The sequence below is a fragment of the Lepidochelys olivacea genome (assembly GCF_965140295.1).
Source record: "Lepidochelys olivacea isolate rLepOli2 genome assembly, chromosome: 1".
Classification (NCBI taxonomy): Eukaryota; Metazoa; Chordata; order Testudines; family Cheloniidae; genus Lepidochelys; species Lepidochelys olivacea.
The window spans coordinates 227,567,913-227,589,104 of NC_140411.1; the positions used below are offsets into that span (position 1 = coordinate 227,567,913).

General features: G+C 37.9%; 1 protein-coding gene across 3 annotated transcripts in view; it reads right to left on the reverse strand.

Moving 5' to 3' along the window:
• Window positions 1–3,480: 3,480 nt before the first annotated feature.
• ATXN10 (ataxin 10) overlaps window positions 3,481–21,192 on the reverse strand; it is a 154,378-nt gene continuing 136,666 nt past the window's right edge. For all 3 annotated transcript variants that reach the window (XM_084639326.1, XM_084639327.1, XM_084639325.1), the window contains one exon: window positions 3,481–4,191. In XM_084639326.1, coding sequence (XP_084495452.1) covers window positions 4,001–4,191 — 191 coding nt within the window. In that variant the 3' untranslated portion in view covers window positions 3,481–4,000. The remainder of the gene's footprint in view (window positions 4,192–21,192) is intronic.

Genomic DNA, 21,192 nt, shown 5'->3' on the forward strand with positions numbered 1-21,192 from the left:
AAATAAATAAATAAAAATTCAGCATAAGGCAGACACCTTGCATGGAAAATTTTAGCCTGAATGGTTAAAGTTTGGCAAAGTTATAAACAATGGAAAACAGGGTCAGATAATGGGAAGTGTCAGGTAACCTTAGATATAGCCATCCCTACCATATCCTGCTATAAATTACTCTCTTGTAATTAATTATAGGGGAGCTGGCCACAATGGCCTACATATCTTTCATATGCGATTAAGAATGATTCTACTTTTGTGTCTGCATTAAAAGATACTATTTGTATTCTTACTGAACTGCAGTCATGTCACACTGTGAATCAACTGCTGAGGGATACTGGGAAAGCCCAAATAAAAATCTGAAATCACTATATTTTAAGTCTTATAAAGAATTACAAATTTCTTATTCTTAAAAGCAGTGGACAGTATCAGAACCTTGGACAGCAGTGTGGGGACTCTGCAAATTAGGGTTTTTGCCTCGGATACCACGGACACTTGTACCCCATGAGACAATCTCAATCTCAAATATACAAGTTATTTTAATAACTGGCGCTTTCTAATGCAAACATGAGGTGCACTCTATAATGAATAATTACTGAAACTTTGAAAAAAGATAATTTGTATATTCAGAATGCCATTTACAATTAAGAAAGAGGGAAATATATATTGTTTAGTTCTTCTCTACAGCCTTATATGACAGGTTTTATATGTATTCATGTATTTTGAGATGTCAAACTACAATGACAATATATTGTAAGAGGTTATCAAACTACGTCACCATAAAAAAAAAACCATAGAGAAGAGGGACTTCAAGTCTTTAAAACAGTTTTTGTCACAAATGAACCTAAATTCAGTTTTAATTGCTTTTATCAGCTCAGTGAGATTAATTTATTTGGAAGGTCAAACAAATATATCAAGAAAAAAAATGACAAACAATTGAATAAATGTTGTGGCCATTACATTAAAAATCTGAATTTTTTTTTAATACTCATGAGGTACATATTATATAGAACACATCAACACTATTAGATGATCCAGGATACAATTCAGAAATAAATTGGAAAACATTCAAATCTACTTCTCTCAAGTTGCAAAAAACCCTGTTAAAATCCATCCACTCACTACTATGAAAATCCCACTTTATTTTTAATAAATAGGCCTTGTCTGAAAGTTCTTGAAAGCAATAAGATGGTCACAAGACTTGATTTGACTGCTTTGCCTCCCTACAAACTCAATAAGGCTTGCTTTTTTTAATGACTGATTCATATGCTGTATTAATCCCCTAGCATAGAAAACAAATCTCTTGGAGGCTGGAACTTCATTGGAGGAGGACAGGGAAGCTGTTGTGTTCTGAGAATTAATCCATCCAGGAAAATCAAAAGCCAGCCACTCAATACAGTAATCAGCATGTTTTATACTATGAAAGCCCTACATTTCTCATTTAGAAAACACAACGATTACGCCATTATGTAATGCCACAAAAAACCCTTTTATTTATTTGTGTTTGTTATTATTTGGCTTATACTTATAGGTTTGTGTATATTCCATTGGTGGGCATACAAACCATTGAGTTAAGAAAAGTGTCTATTCCAAACTGGTTAAAAGGAAAAGGGAACTCCCACTGCTTATTCTACAACCAAAGATTTATCTGGATTTGCTTTGTGGACAAGATTTTAACTCTTTATAACCCAGAATAGAAAGAAATCCTTTGCATTTTTGTTTGCACAGAAAGGTCATTTTCTGCCCAGGATGCATTTTTGTTCATCTTACATTTTTGTCACTGCATTATATTATCTAATGTAAATTCTGTAAATGTGTTAAAAGAAATCTGAAAATCTTCTGAGATTTTAGAATTATAAGTTTAAACACTTCCATTTTATTTTTAAGTGCTAGTGCCTTTGACAAATCCTTCATTAAAGTTCTTTAAGGTAAAAAAACCTAAAGATTAAATCCATTTACTTTTACAGAAAAACACTATTACATTTATTTTATTTTGAGAACCTAAAAATTGAAACAGTTTTTCTTTAACAGCTTGATAGAACTGAGTTGCCATATTTCAGTGCTATGAATGATATTACATACCGCTGATCTTAAATAATGATTTAACTACTAGATAAACTGCAGCCTAAAAATGACGTGTAAATTTTATGGGAGTTGTCAAGGAACTGACAGTGTAGACTCCACAAAGAACACAAAAAGTATTCCCTGTGCCATTAAACTAGAGATGGTACTGAATCCTATATAGCCTTTATAAACTGGAATGCAACAGATGAAGCAATTCAAAAAAATTCTTCCAGTGTGCTGTCATACACTTTTCTGCCACATCATTTAAAAATCCCAAATAAGATATCTATTATTTTGTTGTTTTTGTTTAGGCAACACATTTGGCCTTTTGAAATCAAAGAGAACCTTTTCTTCCTTTGGTGTTTATATTAGAAAGGAGACGTTTGAAAACTACAGAAGTGATAGTCCTACCTTCGTGCATGTGATCATCTTTGTGTTTTTAGACACTTTACTACATAAAATGGGTAAAGAACTAAAAGGGGCTGCAGCTCATAGCCCCCAGCCTAAAGCCAAACATTGCCTAAAATGAGTGCACTACTGGGTGCTGGACAATAATGTCATCCAGTCAGCTCTATGGCCATGTCAGGTGAGCACTATAAATGCCTAGATCATGTGTTTAAATGGAAGGATTTCAGCTTCCCCCAATAATTTAGGATGCAGATAAGCATAAATATAAATGTCTTAGAGTTTAAAAAACTACATTCATTTTCCCTTTGAATATGGTTGTTTAAACTCTAATACATTTATATTGACAAAAGTTTATTATTCCAAATAAAGTGATGAGTGAAGTGATAGTTGACTCTTTTGTGAGACAGAATTCATTCATAGCAGTAGTATATACAGAGTTAAAAAAATTATCAGGTAATAACTTTTGTTCTGCTTTATGCATCAAGAGCCATGTTCCTTAATTTCTAAAGCAACAGTTCAGAACAAGAAGAGTTAATCATGCACTTTTTCTTCCACCCATCTCATTCATGCCACATTCCACAGTGGCTGGGTCCAACAACAATATAGGAGGGTACCTAAAATGAAGAGGCAGGGCCTTCCATTCTTCAGCCTCTCTTGAATTAATTAACTGGAAATGAGTTTTGTCAATGTTTTGGAAAGGCGGAGGGGTGAAAAGAAACTGCTAGAATTAATCACAGTGAGAAACTACCTCTTCAGCCGTCTGCCAGAGTTCAGAAAACCCATGAGAAGTGCAAAATAAAAGGAGAGTGGGTTGAGTTACCATCCAAAGGAACAAATAAAATTCAAATAAACATCCAAGTCTCCAAAATACAGACATGCCCCAGAGCAGAGGAATTCAGCATCTGTTGCCACAACAGCTTCAACTTTGTTTTTAACATACTTAGCATAAAGACTAAAAGTAACAAGATAGAAAAGATAACTTACGAATAATTTAAATACACAGAAGGCAGCATTGCATGTGTTTAATTCAGAGAGTATTTATGTATATCCAATCTCTCACTGTCATATTATATAAATACAAATATTTAAACATTCTGATTTATTTTTTTAAGTACCAACATTTACTAATTAGCTAGTTAGAACTGATTCAGCACTGCTGCTTTTAACACATCACAGAAGTGATATCTCAGAGATTTTTTAACAATTATTATCTTCAGGTATAACAAATGAGATAAGTAACCACTAATCAGTTTCCCGGCTTCATGACTCTCTTCCACTAGCAAAACAAAGAATTAATGAAATTACCACCAATCTCCAGTTTTGAAAAGGTTTTTGCATTTGTGGTGTTCATGTGTCACAGTGGTGAATGACCATTATTGTTTTACAATTTCTCTGGAAAAGGTCATAATACTTCCAGCAGTTGGAACTTAAACTGGAAAAAAAATGGAAATCCTAACAGGGCCTTCATATTGTATTATTTAGGAAATATCCCTCTTTCTACTTGGTGACAATCCTCAAAAAGTTTACATGTGGCTGCTCATGAAGTTGGGTTCTTTCGAACAGATTTCAACATTAGCTTCTCATCTCGTTTCTCAATCTCCAAACCCATGTTCTTGAGGATGGAATTGTCTGCCAGTCCCTGCTGCTCCATCTGTGCAATAACCTCTTGGTTTCTTTCATTTTGCTCAGTGAGATTTCGGATGGCATACACAGCCCACTGATTCACAACTATAGAAGAGAATTAAGGAATTTCTCATTTTACAGACAAAACAGAATGCTCATTTTAATTGTGGAATGAAACCCCCTCCCCCCAAGATTTCTAAAATGCAAGTTAGTAGAGAAAGATTCTTCAAAATTACGATCCTGACCCTGCGAACACTTATACACGAGTAACATAGCTCATGAGGTCTCACTGACTTCAGTCAAGCCAACCAAGTTTTATCCTGAATTAAAAAAAAAAGCAATTAACTGACCAAAACAAACAAACAAAAACAAAAACAAAAACGGGACACTCTTGAATCACCCCCTTCTTCCGTTGACACAGATTCTGTAAAAACAATTTTAAAAAAGCCAAATCTAATTGAAAATCATGGGAACATTTCTAACACAAAGCTAAAAAAAATCCCACTGCAGTTTTTGCAGCATTGTGCACTAAACAATCTAAAAATGAAACTAACTATAAACAAGAAACAGTGAAGCTGATTGGCTATTTTCATTTACAAATTGAGAAAACTTTCAAAAAAGGAAACAAACATAAATAAAGAGTCAATTACACTTGTATTAAAATTGTTCACGTAAATGATAAATGGTGGTGTTAGTAACATAGGCGACTTGTTTTTAAGAAACACAATGTTTTAGACGAAGTTATATAAGTTCAGTTCCTAGTGCTTGGGTCTCTATCATAAAACCCACTGACACTCAGAGGACCACGAGGTAGTTCCTGCAGAGATGCTAATGTTTGAACAGGCACAAGTGACAACCCATTTGACTCTTAAGTGAGTCCCTTCCAGCTAGGATTGAGGCATGTCAGAGGAATTAAATTCCCAGCAATATCAATCTGGCATCTTCCAAGAGAACTAAAGTATTCATTTTTATGAAATGTCAGATGTTAGTCCCAATTCTGGAGTTGAAAAGCTATGTTATGGTATCTTTTCCTAGACACCCACATGGGAGACAAACAATTCTGAATAATTTCATACAAGCTTCACATGTAGCAAGACATGCCTGTAGCACACCACTTATTTGCAACATGTACCTCCACGTGCAATAGAAGGATGCACATAATTTACTCATCTCCTTGATATCTTTTGGGCTAGACCATGTCTATGTACAGAGACATAACAGAGTTTCTATTGGCATTTGCCTGTGGCTGTAGGAGAGGAACTATCTGGCCTCGGGAGGGTAGGAACCCCAGCCAAAAACGTAAGATGAAAGGAAGTCCAATTATTAATTATTTCTGTTGTGATAGAACCTACAGCAGAGATACTCAGACCTCAGTGGTTCAGGAGCCAAATTAGCGATCACTCAAAAGAGCCACAGTAGTGTGAATTCATTGTTTCATTTACTATATTTTATGTGAGAGAGAGAGAGAGTACTATATAATAATTAATATAATATATATTATTCTCATAGCAAAATGACTGACCAAGTATCATATCAACCACAATTGATTAATAACACAGTAAAAGCATCCTGATTGGTCAATAATTAAATCAGTGTGTTTTAACATCATGTCCTGCAAAGAGCCACTTGTGGCTTCCGAGCCTCAGTCTGAGTATCACTGACCTAGAGTATCCAGCCCCAGTATGCTAGGCACTGTACAAACATGCATTTTCTTATAATTCTCATTGTTTCCTTTGTTTCCTCTGGTTTTTGTGCCCAATTGGTGTGTCTTGCCTTATTCTTAGAGAGTAAGCTATTCTGGACAGGCACTGTGTTTCTAATCTAAACTAAGGGGTTATGAGTAATTCATGATGTCAGAGGGTTTCCGGTAACAAGTGATGGCTCTGGACTCACGAGGTGGTGCCCAGCACAATGGGGCCCACTACTGGTTGGTCTTTAGGCACTACCATAATAAACTTGATTAACAATAATAATAGCATGGGCTCTTCTCCCTACCTGGGTACCCAGCTAGATAGGGCAGACTAAAGAGGCAGCTAGACTGAAGTCACATAAATCAAAGGATTCTAAACAAACACACTTATCAGGTGGTAGCTCATTTGTCACATATGATTGACTGTGTATAGCATCCCTAAAATTGGAGTAGGAGAAATCTCCAGCAAGGCCGTAGAATTATACATCTTTTGGCAAGCAGCAATGATTGATACCCATATTTTAATTAGTGCTGCATCAATAAAACTGCACTTTACCTTTCAACAAAGTATTATTATTATTACATTAATGCATTGTGAGAACTGAGACTGAAAAGTTCAACAAATGTCAGTTTTTAGGGCCCTTCCCTAAAAGAGTCAGAAGAAGATTCTTACCACCACCTTCCTCTTTCATTTTCGAGTTTCTGGCCAGTGGATGGATTTGTATGGGGCCAGAAAGGGATTGGGAAATCAAGACTGGGGGTGAAGCATGGGGGCAGGTAGGCAAAGAACCGTAAAGGAGAAAAAAGGTCTTGAAATGAGAATTCAGTAATGAAGAATATCCACTGTTCCTCTCTTGTGAGTATGTCATTATTACAGTTAAATGAATGTACAAACTATGACAGATTTCAGAGTAACAGCCGTGTTAGTCTGTATTCGCAAAAAGAAAAGGAGTACTTGTGGCACCTTAGAGACTAACCAATTTATTTGAGCATGAGCTTTTGTGAGCTACAGCTCACTTCTTGGATGCATACCGTGGAAACTGCAGAAGACATTATATACACACAGAGACCATGAAACAATACCTCCTCCCACCCCACTGTCCTGCTGGTAATAGCTTATTATTATTATTATTATTATTAAGCTATTACCAGCAGGACAGTGGGGTGGGAGGAGGTACTGTTTCATGGTCTCTGTGTGTATATAATGTCTTCTGCAGTTTCCACGGTATGCATCCGATGAAGTGAGCTGTACCTCACAAAAGCTCATGCTCAAATAAATTGGTTAGTCTCTAAGGTGCCACAAGTACTCCTTTTCTTTGTACAAACTATGATAGTTATATAAAGCTACATTAACTGGTCATCTCTCACTGTGAATTACCAAATTTTGCAGTTAGATGAGTATACAGAAGAAGTTTACCAAATACCAAGGAAACAAAACCAAATGTGAAGGAAAATCTCTGTCATCAGCACTAATGACAAGAGTGGACAAAATCGATTGGTGAAGCATGCAAACTAATGAATGCTGTGGATGAGGGGGAGAATCAGGATCACAGTCCAGCAGTATTTCCTTACCCTATTTCAGGGCATTATCGAGGGCCAGAAGGAGAACCAGAGGGTAACATGATGATCCCCCAAGGTGAAGCAGGACATCACTCACATTGTCTCTGCCAATGGCATAGCAGGAGAATTTCACCCACTGTGTTCCATCAGAGATATGGCTCTGAGTAGATCATTAATAGGGAGCAGATCCATTGAGAAAGGTGGTGAATTCTTTAAGTAGTAATGTTTCTGACCCAAACTCTAGTTTGTTTTGTTTTAAAAGATGAGATTTACTGTATTTTTAAACAATTAAAATTTGTATTAATCTTTGCATTGCCATTACAGGACATGAAGATGGTAATAAGATTAATTCCTTATCAGACTTCCTGAAAATGTGTGCTAACTCTAGAACAAATGATCTATTCCTATTGCCCCCATGTCAAATTAATTCATGACTATGTAATTTCTAGTACATCTTCACTAAAAATTATCTGATGAAACCCATTATCATCACACGATTTGCCATTAGCGACCACTGTACTTAAAGCTGCAAAATGATTTCAATAATATTTTCACTTGCGCTTAACTTTCTCCTTTCCATACACAGGTTTTCCATTGTACAATTCAGAGTCATGAATATGGATAACTCTCTTTGTTAGCATGCTGAGAAAGAGACCCCTGGATGGCTGTGTGCAAACCTAGACAGACTTAAGTGTCAGCAGAGATTAAAGTGAGCCCTCAGCTAATATGCACATTACCCTCTTGTTCCTCTCCAAAGATAGATAGAGAGAAAATTAAACATATTCTAAAGTCTCTAATCCTTCCAACACTTTAAGCACTTTATTGTATACTCAGCTTTAGAAAGAGAGCTTCTGAGGTTTCCATAGTTACTACAAATAAGAGCATGAGCCTGTTTGTTGTGAAATGACATAAAAGAAAAAATGCAGCAAGCATGGTAGATCTGATTTGGCAGGGTTGTCTAGACTTTTCAACAGTACATTCTGAAGTGTCAAATTAATGAATGTTAGGCGAGAAACTGAAGATTACAGTATCTTTATCACACTAGAGCTTCTATATAAAGAAGGGAGAAATGGAAAGAGTAAATCCTTGTTCCTTTTGTGAGAATTTCACTTCTTAGCAAATTAAAATATACAAGGTATAATCAAGATATAGCTAGTTTGCACATATTTATATAACTTCTCTGACCTGCCGCTATTTAATTCACAGACCCCAATATTTATTTTGATTTATACAAATGCTCTAGACTTCCTCAACATAGCCAATACATTCATCCTAAATACAGCAGTTTAAGTAGCTGTTTAAGTTAACCCACTGCAAATCACCCTTGAATAATTTGCCAACCCACAATTCCAACTACCTGGGAAAAAAGATGAGCTTGAACTGTGCCATGAGATTTGTGCTATCTTGAATTAATATGATAAATGTGGGTGAAATCTTGACCTTACTGAATTCAAGGGGATTTTTGCCATTGACTCAGGAGGAGGACAAAATTTTACCCTGTGTTTTTATTTTACCCACTAAACTTCTGCTAGGGTATATTGTTAAATTCTTGTTATTAGTAGCAGTGTGGCATGGAAACACAAATGCATTCACCACCTTTCTGATGAATTATTTCAATGTGTTTGGATGTGTCATCTTTTGTATATTAATTCCATTATATCACTGAAATTGGAAGCAGCTATATAATTTAAGTAGTATGAACTGCACAGTACGAACAGACACAGAAATGCCTTATCAGGAAACTACATAAAACATTTAAAGATTTATAATCCAAAATGTTTTAAATTCCCTTCATGACTTAACACAGTGGTTCTCAAGCAGGGGTACATGTACCCTGTACCCCTTGGGGTACAAAGAGGTCTTTACAGGCGGTATATCAACTCATCTAGATATTTGCCTACTTTTACAAAAGGCTACATAAAAAGCACTGGCAAAGTCAATAAAACCTTGAAAATTTCATAGAATGACTTGTTTTATATTGCTCTATATTCTATAAGCTGAAACGTAAGTACAATGTTTATATTCAAATTGATTTATTTTATAATTATATGGTAAATTTGAGAAAGGAAGCAACTGCTCAGTAATAGTGTGCTGTGATACTTTTGTATTTTTATGTCCGATTTTGTAAGCCAGTAGTTTTTAAATGAGGTGAAACTTGGGGGTACTCAAGACAAATCAGACTCCTCAAAGGGGTACAGTAGTCCGGAAAGGTCGAGAGCCACGGACTTAAAACATAAAAAGAAGCGCCAAGAAAATCAAAATATAAAGAACAAAAACTATAAGCAGTTCAACTTCTTAAAGAACTTGTTTGAAACAGATCTATATGGCTAGAAACTAGAAAAGTTTAAGTACAGTACTTGCTAAACTGTTTCTGCCAAGTTGCAGCTCATAATCCAAGTCTCTAGGTGTTCTATGGCCAAGAATAAAATACAAAATGCCACATTAAAAGACTCGCTTCCGTTTACAGAAGTGATTGGACCACAAAGAAAAGAAATAAACACTTTTCCCCGTAAGTCTTCCAGTCCTTTCAAGCATTTTGTATCACAGTCACTTGAAAGATAATTCTTTTTGCCACTATAGAGGTTTTCTAGTCAGCTACTGGCACAATTAGTCACAGTTTGGATCAACAGACTGTGATTGACCACATGTAGTAGACACTCAGACTTTTAGTCCTTCACTGTAAGCCAATTCTTTTACAAAGAACTACAAGTTATTTAATTCTTCCTATGAGTAGATTACAACAGTTTCACAAAGCCCCAACTACCATGTAAAGGTGGTAACAGTTCAATACAATGTCTTTTTTTTTCTTTATACTGTATATTTACTTTGGTTTGCCATTATTTTGTGTATTTTTAGCAATATGTGCATGACACTGTCCATTTGTTTTTTTAAAGCCCTCATGTTGTTACATATGTTTCTGATCCTACACATTACTGACATTACATCCTCAACATTAGATATTCTTAGGAATTAAAACTCATACAGATTAAAACTGCTCAGTAGGCAAATATTGTGCCATACTAGAGTTATATATTAGCCCTGAAGAGTTTGGGCTACTGGTTTTTTAGAGATACCACAGAAGTGGTGATTAGCTGAGGAAATTAATTTATTACCTATTCTGAGTTTAACAGAAGAGAGCTAGTGGCAATGCAATCTCAACCTGGAAAGAATGGTTTTTTACCTGGACTGTAACTTGTGTTCTTCAAGATGAGGATGCAAACATGTATTCCACTCAGGTGTGTGTGCACCCAGCATGCCACAGCCAGAAAACTTTTCCACAGCAATACCCGTCAGTGTGGTACATGTGCCCTGTGGCTCCTTGTGGCCCCTCCCAAGGCTTTAAGGGCAGCACTGCCCCCCCCCCAGCTCCTTCGCACTGGAGAATAGCCTCAGAGTCTGATGCAGAGGGGACAGAGCGTGGGTCATGGAATACACGGTTGCATCCACATCTTGAAGAACAGTAACAAGATAGGTAAGTAACCGTTCTTTCTTCAAGTGGATATAGATTTGTATTTCACTCAGGCGATTCACATGTAGCATCATAAACAATGGGGCTTGGAGTCTTTTTAAACAGTGTCTGAAGGATGACCTGGCCAAAGTTTGCAGTCTCCCTTGAAGCTGTTGCGATGGCATAATGATGAATGAATGTACGTATTCATTCATCATTATGTGCGAGGTCGCAGCCCTGCAAATGTCTAGGATAGGTACATCATTCAGAAAAGTTATGGACATTGCTTGAGCTCTTGTTGAGCGGGCAGAGAGACATTGGAGAGAAGGTGTATTGGTCACTTTGTAAGCAGTGGTAATACAGAATGTGATCCATCCAGAGGTTATCTGGGCCAAGACTGCTTGGACCTGCACCCTAGCAGCATAAGAAACAAAATGACTGTCTAAATGACCTAACTCCGTCTACATAGAAGGCCAATCCCCTTCTTACATCCAAAGTATGTAAACACTTTCCTTCCAGATCATCAAGAGGTTTCGGAAAGAACACTGATAGGTATATCGTCTGTTTAGGGTGGAAGGCCAACACTAATTTAATTAAAAACTTTGGGTGAGGTCTCAAAGACACCTTGTCCTTATTAAAAAAAAAAACCACCACCAAGAATATGGTGGGCCCACTGTTAATGCTTGCAGCTCACCTACTTTCCTTGTAGATGTGATGGCAATAAGGAAGGCCATCTTCAAGGACAAATGTGCTCAGAAGCAAGTAGAGAAAGTTTCAAACAGGGATCTCATGAGAGCGACTCACACTGTGTTAAGGTCCCATAGAGGATCTGATGCTTTTACAGGAGCACACAAGCGAGTAAATTCCCTTGAGAAACCTAGTAGCCATAGGATTGTAAAACACTGTTCTCCCCTGACCAGGTGAGTGAATGGCAGAAATCGCTGCCAGGTGAGTCTTCAGGGAGCTTAAGAAAAAGCCAGAAGACTTCAAATGTGGTAAGTATTCCATAATGTCCTGGATACTTGCCCTCATAGGCTGAAATCACGCGAGCAGAAGACCAGAGTCTTTGCTAAATAGGTGGATTTAATTGATTGTTTCTTAGTGTTAAGTAAAATCTCTTGGACTGCTGCAGGCAGCTCATCTCTTCCTGATCTAGATATTGAGAAGCCATCAGTTGCAGGCTGTTGGGATCTGGATGTAGGATGTGCTCATATGAGACCAGGTCTGGAAGAGGAAACATAGGTTGTGGACGTTCCACTGAGAGGCTGCAAAGATCTGAATGTAAGCATTGTCTTGATCAAGTTGGGGGCGATTAGAATAATCTTGGTGTAATCCTACTTCAATTTGAGGATGACTTTCAAGATCAGTGGAAGCTGAGTAAAGACATACAGTAGGCCTGGTCCCTGTTTCAACAGAAAGGCATCAGTCAATGAACCAGGAATGAGGCCAGCTAGAGGCCAAAACTGATGGCATTTCTTGTGGTCTTTTGTACCATTCTTCTAAGCAATTCCTGATATGATGAGCCTGGGGCTCTTGAGTCCTCTGGAGAGGGTGAGAATGAATTGACCGAAGACAAAGTAGCCTCCTGAGATAGATCTTGTTTGCCCAATAATCTTGTTGGGCTGATTGTTAAGTAGGGAGAGCTTCTGGCTGCTCTTCCAGTAGACGAGGCTCTGATGTGGACAGTTCCAGGACTTTCCCCTGGAACTGGATAGAAATCAAGATCTGAGGATCTAGGGGCCTCTAAAGGGTTCCCCATAAGCCAGTAGGGCATCAGAGGCCAAAATGTTTCAGTCCACGCTAGCCTTTCCTTACTAAGTGACCGATACCCATTATGATCAGAGATCTCCCTTTTGAGGTGGTCTGGTTGATTTACTGGATTTTTCTTGCCTTGATAGGGATGGAGATGGGTCTGACCTGTATCCAAAGGGGTCCTCTGAATAAGCAGTCAGCACAGGAGGCACCCAACCAGGCAAGGCTACTGTCCACCTTACAGCGGAATGAAAGTAAGGTCAGAATAAGCGGTGGCACTGCAGGGGTACCACGTCTCAGTTCACACAAGGTCTAGCTGCTAAGCCTAGTTCCAAAGCAGGCTATGCAGGAGCATAGCCTGGCTTCAACAGCCATGTCAGTGAAGGACCTGGTACCAGAGGCAAAGCTGAGGGTGCGGTCAGTGCTGAATTTGAAGCATGTCTCAGCACCCAAGCACCAGATGGCATAGACAAAGCAGTCTTAGATTGTCTTTTAACTGATATTGATGCTGGTGTTGACAATATTCTGTCCCTGATGCAAAAGAAGTTGAAGGCCCGGGACAAGCCAGAGATGATAGCAGCTCCACTGACTCCTACATCAACAGTGAACCACAGACAGACAGATGGAGCAGGTCCTTCACTTCCTCATGTGTCTGTGTGGTGGCAGGTACTGAAATGGGTACCGCTGAAACAGTGTCCACTGGCACCACATTTGACAGTCTCTGCCATGACGGATCCAGATTTGACGGTATGTTACTAAGAGTTTCTTGCTTTATTGCCAGGCAGACATGGGCTGATAGTGCAGCTCTACTTTGGGTACCTGATAAATCTAAGTGTTGCTCCAATCCACCCTCTGAGGTGGAAGACAAGCCACTCACTGAGCTCAAGTGGCTCCTATAAGTCTTACGGGTCCTTTGGCATGGAACCCCTGGAGAGGAAGACTGATCTCTCCTTCAAAAGGAATCCAAGTTCAAGAGCCTGTTCGAAGTCTATCATAGTAGTGGTTGACTGTGCATAGACAAAGCAATCTGGTGCCAGTGCAGAGGTAGGCCTCATTGTGTGTTCCAGGAAGTGCTGCTCGAGGCGCAGATCCCTAGAACTCTGAGTATGTTTCTTGAAGGAGTGGCGGATGCTACACCTCTCCTTGACTTGTCCTTCACCAAGACAGCAACCAATGTGTGTGGATCTCTGTTAGGAATAGAGTTCCCACACAAAGGGCATTGCTTGAAGCTCAGAGAACACTGCATGTCCAGATGCTCAGCAACACCTACTAATTACAGTAGCAAATAACCTAGAATAAAAACTGAAAACAATGAAGAAAACCAAAAGGGTACTAACTACTTACAAAATTAAGTAACCTAATAGTTAACTAAACAGAAAAAAAACGTAAGGAAAACCACACGGAGTGGTGCAAGTGGTATTAAGGAACCGAGGGGAGTCAGGATGCTGCTGTCCTTATATAGTCTTAAGGGGGGCCATGAGGAGAGAAACACAGGGCATGGTTGCCACTCCAACAGGTACTGCTGTGAAAAACGTTTCCAGCTCCAACATACTGGTTGCACACATACTTGAGTGCTATACATATCTATGTTCATGTACATGTCTATCAATTAGATTTTAAGTGTTGTATCTTAAATTCTTGTAATGCACTTTGAGTTCTCATCAGGCATAATTGTAAAAAACTTTGAAATAAATAAGGAAGGTCAAAAAATTTCAACTAGCGTTACTATTTATAACCTAGTGCTGTAAGTATACACACCAAAACCATTCAATCTCTGCTCCCTGTAATCTGCATACAAAATTGATATGTATTAAAACCTAACTGGGAGTGATAAAAACCATACAATATAAACAAATTCAATACAGAAAAGAGACACAGCCAGATTATAAAATTACAGAAAACCTATTACACTCACACACAGTTCAAACAGGAGGAACGTTACTTAGTCCTTATCCAGGAAAAAATCGTAATAAGCCCCAGCACTTGCTTTACTTACCTGCAGAGACACTTGATAATTGATTCTACAACTATTAGAACTGAAAATACCAATATTTAGGTTGGCAAAAGTATCTCCCATCTACAGTGGAACAGATTGGTTTAAGAGCCAATGTGATGTAGGAATGGGGGAGAGGGGGGAGAAGCCACCACTATACTAATATGCACTTCCAGTATGAACTGCAGCGGAATGTCTGCAGCAGAATGGTTACCCAGAGCTTGATCCCTGGTTCCTGCAGGAAAATTCCTGAGGGGCCTAAAGGCAGGGACATTTCAGGGGATTCTGACAGGGATTTGTCCCTGATCGTACTACCAGAGGTGGGGTTTTTAACCCTGTGCAACAGGCAGGGAACCAAGACCTCTCCCAACTCCAAACTATTCTGAGAGCTTAGCAGGAGGTTAGGGCCATCCCTCTCCGAACTAGCTATTTTATGCAATCTCCCCTACTGCTTGGCAGCAAAGCTTCCTGTGATCTGCATTATCAGGGCTTCTGCAGCAGGCACTTATCCCTAGCATTCTGATCTCTACAGGACTGGAAAAGGGATGACAAGCATACAGCCCTTTGAATGGATCCCATTTACAAACTTGTGCCCACAAAACATTTACTGATAAAACGAAGTTAATCTCGGCTGCTCATCCTGTATGCCAATTTTTAGAACAATACAGTTCATACTGACCAAGATTTTCAACAGTACCATTAATGGTTTATAAATGAAAAATGTCAGCTCTGCCTGATTTATAGCAGACCTATTTCACTGTTTCTACAACAGTTTCAATAATTTTAATAATTTCAGTAACAGAAAAGAGATGAGCTTAAATATTTTTCTACTTCCCATAACTCTACACATTTCTTCCTACACTCCCATCCCTAATTCACCCCTTAATTCACTTGGTCTCTTTCTCTTACTATTGAATTTACAGCTTTTTCATGTTATCCCTATGCTTAGAACCTTTCCTAATCTCATGTAGCAAATGATCTCCACCTTGTGACCCATTTCTTCCTCTGACATTCCAATGTAGAGCTCCTCTCCAAGATATATGGCTTCTAATTTGGGTCCTATTTTTGTTATTATGTATGTTTAAATTAAAATGCAAGTTCTTCAAGGGAGGGATTTAAATTATCATTATAATTTATAATTTATATTATAAATTATAATTATTATAATATTTATTATAATATAATATAATTATAATAATTATAATTTATTATATAAAATTAAAATTTATATTTTAAATTTATAATTTATATTATAAATTATAATTATAATTATATTAAATTATAATTTATAATTTAAATTACCATTATAAATTGGTAGATCTGAAGACCAGAAGGGATCATTATGATCATTCCAACCTGACCGCCAGCATAACCCAGGCTATAGATGCTCACTCTAATTCCTGCATCAAATCTTCCCATGAGCTATTGGCTATCCTTTAGAAAGACGTCCAATCTTGATCTAAAGACTTCAAATTATGGAGAATTCACTACGTCACTAGGTAACTTGTTCCAGTGGTTAATTACTCTCACTGTTAAAAATGTGTGTCTTATTTTACTCCTAGGGAAAATCTGTGCCACTGACGTGCAGAAGAAAAATGCCTTCCCTCCCCACAGATTCTCTCTGCTTCCTTGCAGAAAATGGTTTCTGTGCTCACTCATTCCTCCCAGCAGCTCAGACACTCTGTTTGGGCAGCTGGGGGAGAGGGGTCTGGGGATGCCCCAGGGTGCCCAGAGACATTAGTCCCAGCTGGGCAGGAGCGGTGGGGGAGGACGACAGAGATGGAGTTCCTCCTCCCCCTTCCCTGCACAGAGCTGCCAGGGCTCAGTCAGATTAACCCCACGAAACTTCCCCATAGCTGCAGGAAAGTCTGCATCGCAGGGGGAGGGAAGGATTTCATGGGAGCGGGTCTGGATATGTGGGGGAATAAGGCTCAGTGGGGTGGGAGGTCAGGTTGGATGCAAGGGGTTCTGGGTTGGGCGGATAGCGGAAGCAGCTGCCTGTACAGTGATTCCTCCCACACCCACACACCTGGAAACTATTTATTCATAAATATTTTAAAGATTCCTTTACCCATTTAAATGTAGGTAGTTGACAAGAGAGTTTATTTTGATCACTTCAAGAATATTAATTCCTAAAATTTCAGATTGACCTTTGTTTATTTTAAAGCCTGACATAAGCCTATATTCCAAAGTCAATTGTTCCATTATGTTTAAGGAAGCTTCTAGATCCTGAAAAATAACAATTCATTGTCAGCATATAAAACTATTTTGTGTTCTGATCCAGAAAGTGTTTTGATGCCTTTACCAATGGACAAGTTCTCACATTTATTGCAAATGACTCCACTGCCAAAGCAAATAATGGGGGGGGGGGGGAGTGCGAGAACAACAGGCAATCCTGTCTCATACTCCTAGACAAATTAAAAAAAAAAGGCTTGATGGACCATTAACCACAACTGATGCTCAAGGATGTGTATATAGGGCCAACGTGCCCCTGGACAACTGATTTCCAATCTGACTGAGATATTTCTACTCCAGTCAGTTGAAGCGTCTCTCAGAATCAAAAGAAAACAGCAGATGGGAAAAATCACAGATTAAATTCAGAGTTGTTCTGATATTATCAAATAGACACCTGCCAGCAATGAATCCATACTGGTCATGGTGAACATATTTGGGCAAAATTACACTCAATCTGGTGGCTAGCACCTCAGCATAAATTTTAGCATCCACACTAATTAAAGAAATAGGTCTGTATGATGTGCAATTGGTAAGATCTTTTCTTTCTATAAGAATGACCCTAATTTTTACCTTCTTCCATGAATCTGGAATCTCTTTCCCCTCCAGTATAAACAATTCAGTTAAAATAGGGACCAGAACTTGCTTTATTGCTCTATAATACTTCACAGAAAACCCATCAGCACCTGGAGCTTTATTTGATTTTAAATACTTAAGAATTATAACTTCAAATTCATTTGCAGCAATCTGCCGCAGTCTCAGATATCGACTTACAAGTTCAGGATTTGGATGTTCTGAAGCATACAAAGTATGGAAAAAGCAAGGTTTCAGAAATCTGTTTGATGCCAGTTATTAAATCTCCCTTTTCATGTCTAATCAGAGAGATGGTTGATTTATCTTGCTTATTTTTAACTTTCTAGCTAAAAGCCTACCAGTTTTATTGCCCTTTTCATAATATAAGTGTTTGCTCAGCCTTGCCTGTTTGTAACAGGTTAATCTCTATTTTCTTATACACGCTTTCAGGTCCTGTAGATTTATAACTATCTTCCAAAACAAAGTTCTTTAGTCAAACTCTCTTCTTCAGGAGTGCTCATCTTTTTGAGGTATGATGCTTTATTTATAAAGATTCCCCTCCTTACCACCTTTCCAGCATTGCAAAGAAGATTTTTATTGATGCCTTCCTTATTTCCTTCTATATATTTCTGAAAATCTTCTTCCAGTTCTTTAATTCTAAGGGTGTGGGGGAGAGGGGAGAGTTGTCTCTTCAACTGCCAAGCCCTTTGTTTTTCCCCTGAATCTCAAACTTCTCATGTAATATATGCGGGGGCATGATCAGACCAAATTATAACTCCCAGATTAACAAAAAATAAACTTCTATAAACAAAAATCCTATCAATCCTGGAATAAGATCCATGAGTAGCAGAATATGTATAGTGCCGGACATCTAGATTCATCTTCTGCCAGACATCCACCAGAACAAATTTGCACTTGCTCCTCCCAAATCCCCTGTGTGTACATTTAATCAATCTAAAGTAGGATTAAGCATCTCGTTAAAATCCACCCCTATGAATAATGTGCCCTTCCCTAAAACTTCCTAAATCCCTAAAAAAACTGATCAAAAAGGGTGGTTGCCCTTGACTGGGAGCATATACTTTGACTAAGGTGAGATCCAGATCTTAGAAAAAACACATTGAATAGCATTGGGCTGACAACAGATTCCTGCAGGATCCCACTAGAAACCTGCCCACTGAGTAAGGATTCCTGATGTGCAATTACTTTTTGATATCAGTTAACCAGTTTTTAATCCATTTAATATGTATTCTCATGTTCTCTCTCTTTATGCGAGTGAAAAGCACAAGGTTCACTCATCTAGCAGCATTACAAAGACTAAAAATAATTAAATGACCAATTTTAATATGGAATTTTTGTCAAGTATTGTAGAGCTACTGGGCTACAATAAACATTTAGGGATATCAGGCTATTTTTATAACAATGTCCCATGCCAAAGCTTACAAAACTTTAAAAAATTAAGCCATAACCTCTAGTTTGTTTTACTTTTTCCTACACTCAAATCTGTAACACTAGCTTAAAACCATATATATGACATTCATTTTTGCTGCTAAGGCTGCCAATTTTTTTAAAATTATGACTTACATGTTTAATAGAAACCCATAATTTATGAGTAGCTATAAATCTTTTGGTTTTAGATGAGAAAGAAGTCACACTCTTGATCAATTTGTGTGTGTCTGAGCCTGTGTCGCGTGTGTATAAATACAGAAACATGTATACTTCAGTAGCTTTTCAAAGGCTGGCATGAAAATCTACCAATCCAGGCACAAAATCCACTCAACCCATACTTCATTTTCTATGATGAGTGATAATGAAAGCAAGCATATTTTATATTCTTAAGTAGAACTGCACAAGACTGATTTTATACATCTTTCCATCTGTACATTTTTACACCTTTGGTGTGCTAAATATACGGTTCGCTAGGAGAGGATGCTACCACTTCTTTAGTATTATTACCCTCCTAGACGGTAAACTTTTGGCACCAGATCTAATGGACGAGCTAACGTATACCTGAGATATGTTCATATAACCTGTAACTTACTATTCATAAGTCTCCAGCAGGGGGCAAAGGAAGCTGACCTACGTTCAGGACAAAAAGCTCTCTTTTCTAGATCTTTAAAATATTCTTCCTTAGAGTGTGCAAGTTAATAAAGTACCTTAACACATGCTTATCTTTTAGCATGTGCTTAAGTCTTATTTACTTCAAAGGGACAAACGTGCTTAAGTGCTTTAGTTGATTCAGAGTCTTTGAGTAACATTTGGGGCATATTTGCTGTCTCTGCTGTTATTTAGAATTTTCTAATGCGCTGTGACACACAAATAATGGAAACAAGTGAAGTGATTGAAAATACTTTCAACACTGTCAAGTACACCAGGTGATGTCCATCAGTGTGAAGCAAAAATTTTGAAGCGAGCGTCAGAGGAAAAAATATTTGGTGAAGTTTTTCCTCTTTGGTTTATGCAACATGGCTGCCATTAGTACAGATCAGGCCTGCTTCAAATCGTGTGTCAAGGGAATTTCATGACCATATAACCTAAAACATAAATCTCTCTAGATTTTTTCAGTTCAATTTGTGTTTCATTTTTGAGTGTTTTACACTATTTATTTTAAAAAAATAAATGCAGCTGAATTTCAAACCAAATGTTTTAAAATGAAAAGTCAAAAAATTTCATTTTCAAATGACCTGCCTAACTTTATTTATATATTGCAAATAGTTTTGGTGCCCCTCAAAAAAGCATTTTTTGGTGTGAATTTACTATTCACTGGAAAAAAAATCCGACTCTTAATTGCAGTAATCAAGACAGAAGATGTCAAGGGCCTGTAAGAGAGCTTCAGTGATGGAGAAAAAGGATTTTGGAAATATTATGGAGAAAGTAGCAGCAAGATTTGAACATGGTCTAGATTTGTGGAGCAAGCGTCAGAAAAGAGTCAAAGATGGTCCCCAGTTTACTGGCTTAAGCAACAGGGAAAATGGCATTGTTGTCAATAGTGACAGAAAATAGGGTAAGGCTGGAAGGATCTGTGAGGAAGGATGAGGAGTTCAGCTTTGCCAATGTTAAGTCTGACATTTCTGGAGAGACATGCAAGAGGAGATGTCAAAAAGACAGGTTGAAATATGGAAGCTTTTTGCAGAAGGCATTCCATTCTTAAAACTATTTTTGGACCACTCCTTTAAAAAAGAATTTTTGGGTCTCAAATTTCTCATGCTTAGTCTCAGCCCAGAGGGTGGGGTTTTCAAGAATTCAAGAACTCTCTTTCAAGAATTCAAGCTTGTCATAGATTTAAGTCATCGAAAGAGGGTTAGGGCACAGGACAACTATGACAAAATTTGGTTTAGAAATAATGAGTTATTAATTCCTTACTTTTACATACATGAGTTGGTGTTTTCAGAGTTTATTCTTCTGAAGGGACTTACAAATATTATAATGTGTACAAGAAGGTCCTCACAAATGTTACAATACACCTGGCGTTACTTCGTCTGGATCTGCACAAGTAGTACCTGTGTACTGTGCTAATAGTCATAGTTGGTGCTGGTAGGAATTATGAAAAAGGGTGAGGGATTTCAACCACAAAGACTTCCAAATGTACATCTCTGCCTGGGTGTAACATGGCAGGTTTATATGATCTAAAGAAAGCTTGAACTTTATTTACTTACTTACTCAGGCTAAGCACAGCTCAAAACCTTTTTCAGTATTGAAGACTCATAGTATAAATGCATCCTGAGATGAACAAATTACAGGAAGCACAGTGAACTGCAATGCTATCCAGGAGATCTAGGCTTTATTTTTAATTCAGTTAATCTCGTCTCCCAGGACATTAATAAGAGCAAAAACAAAATATGATTGCCAGCATCACTAACC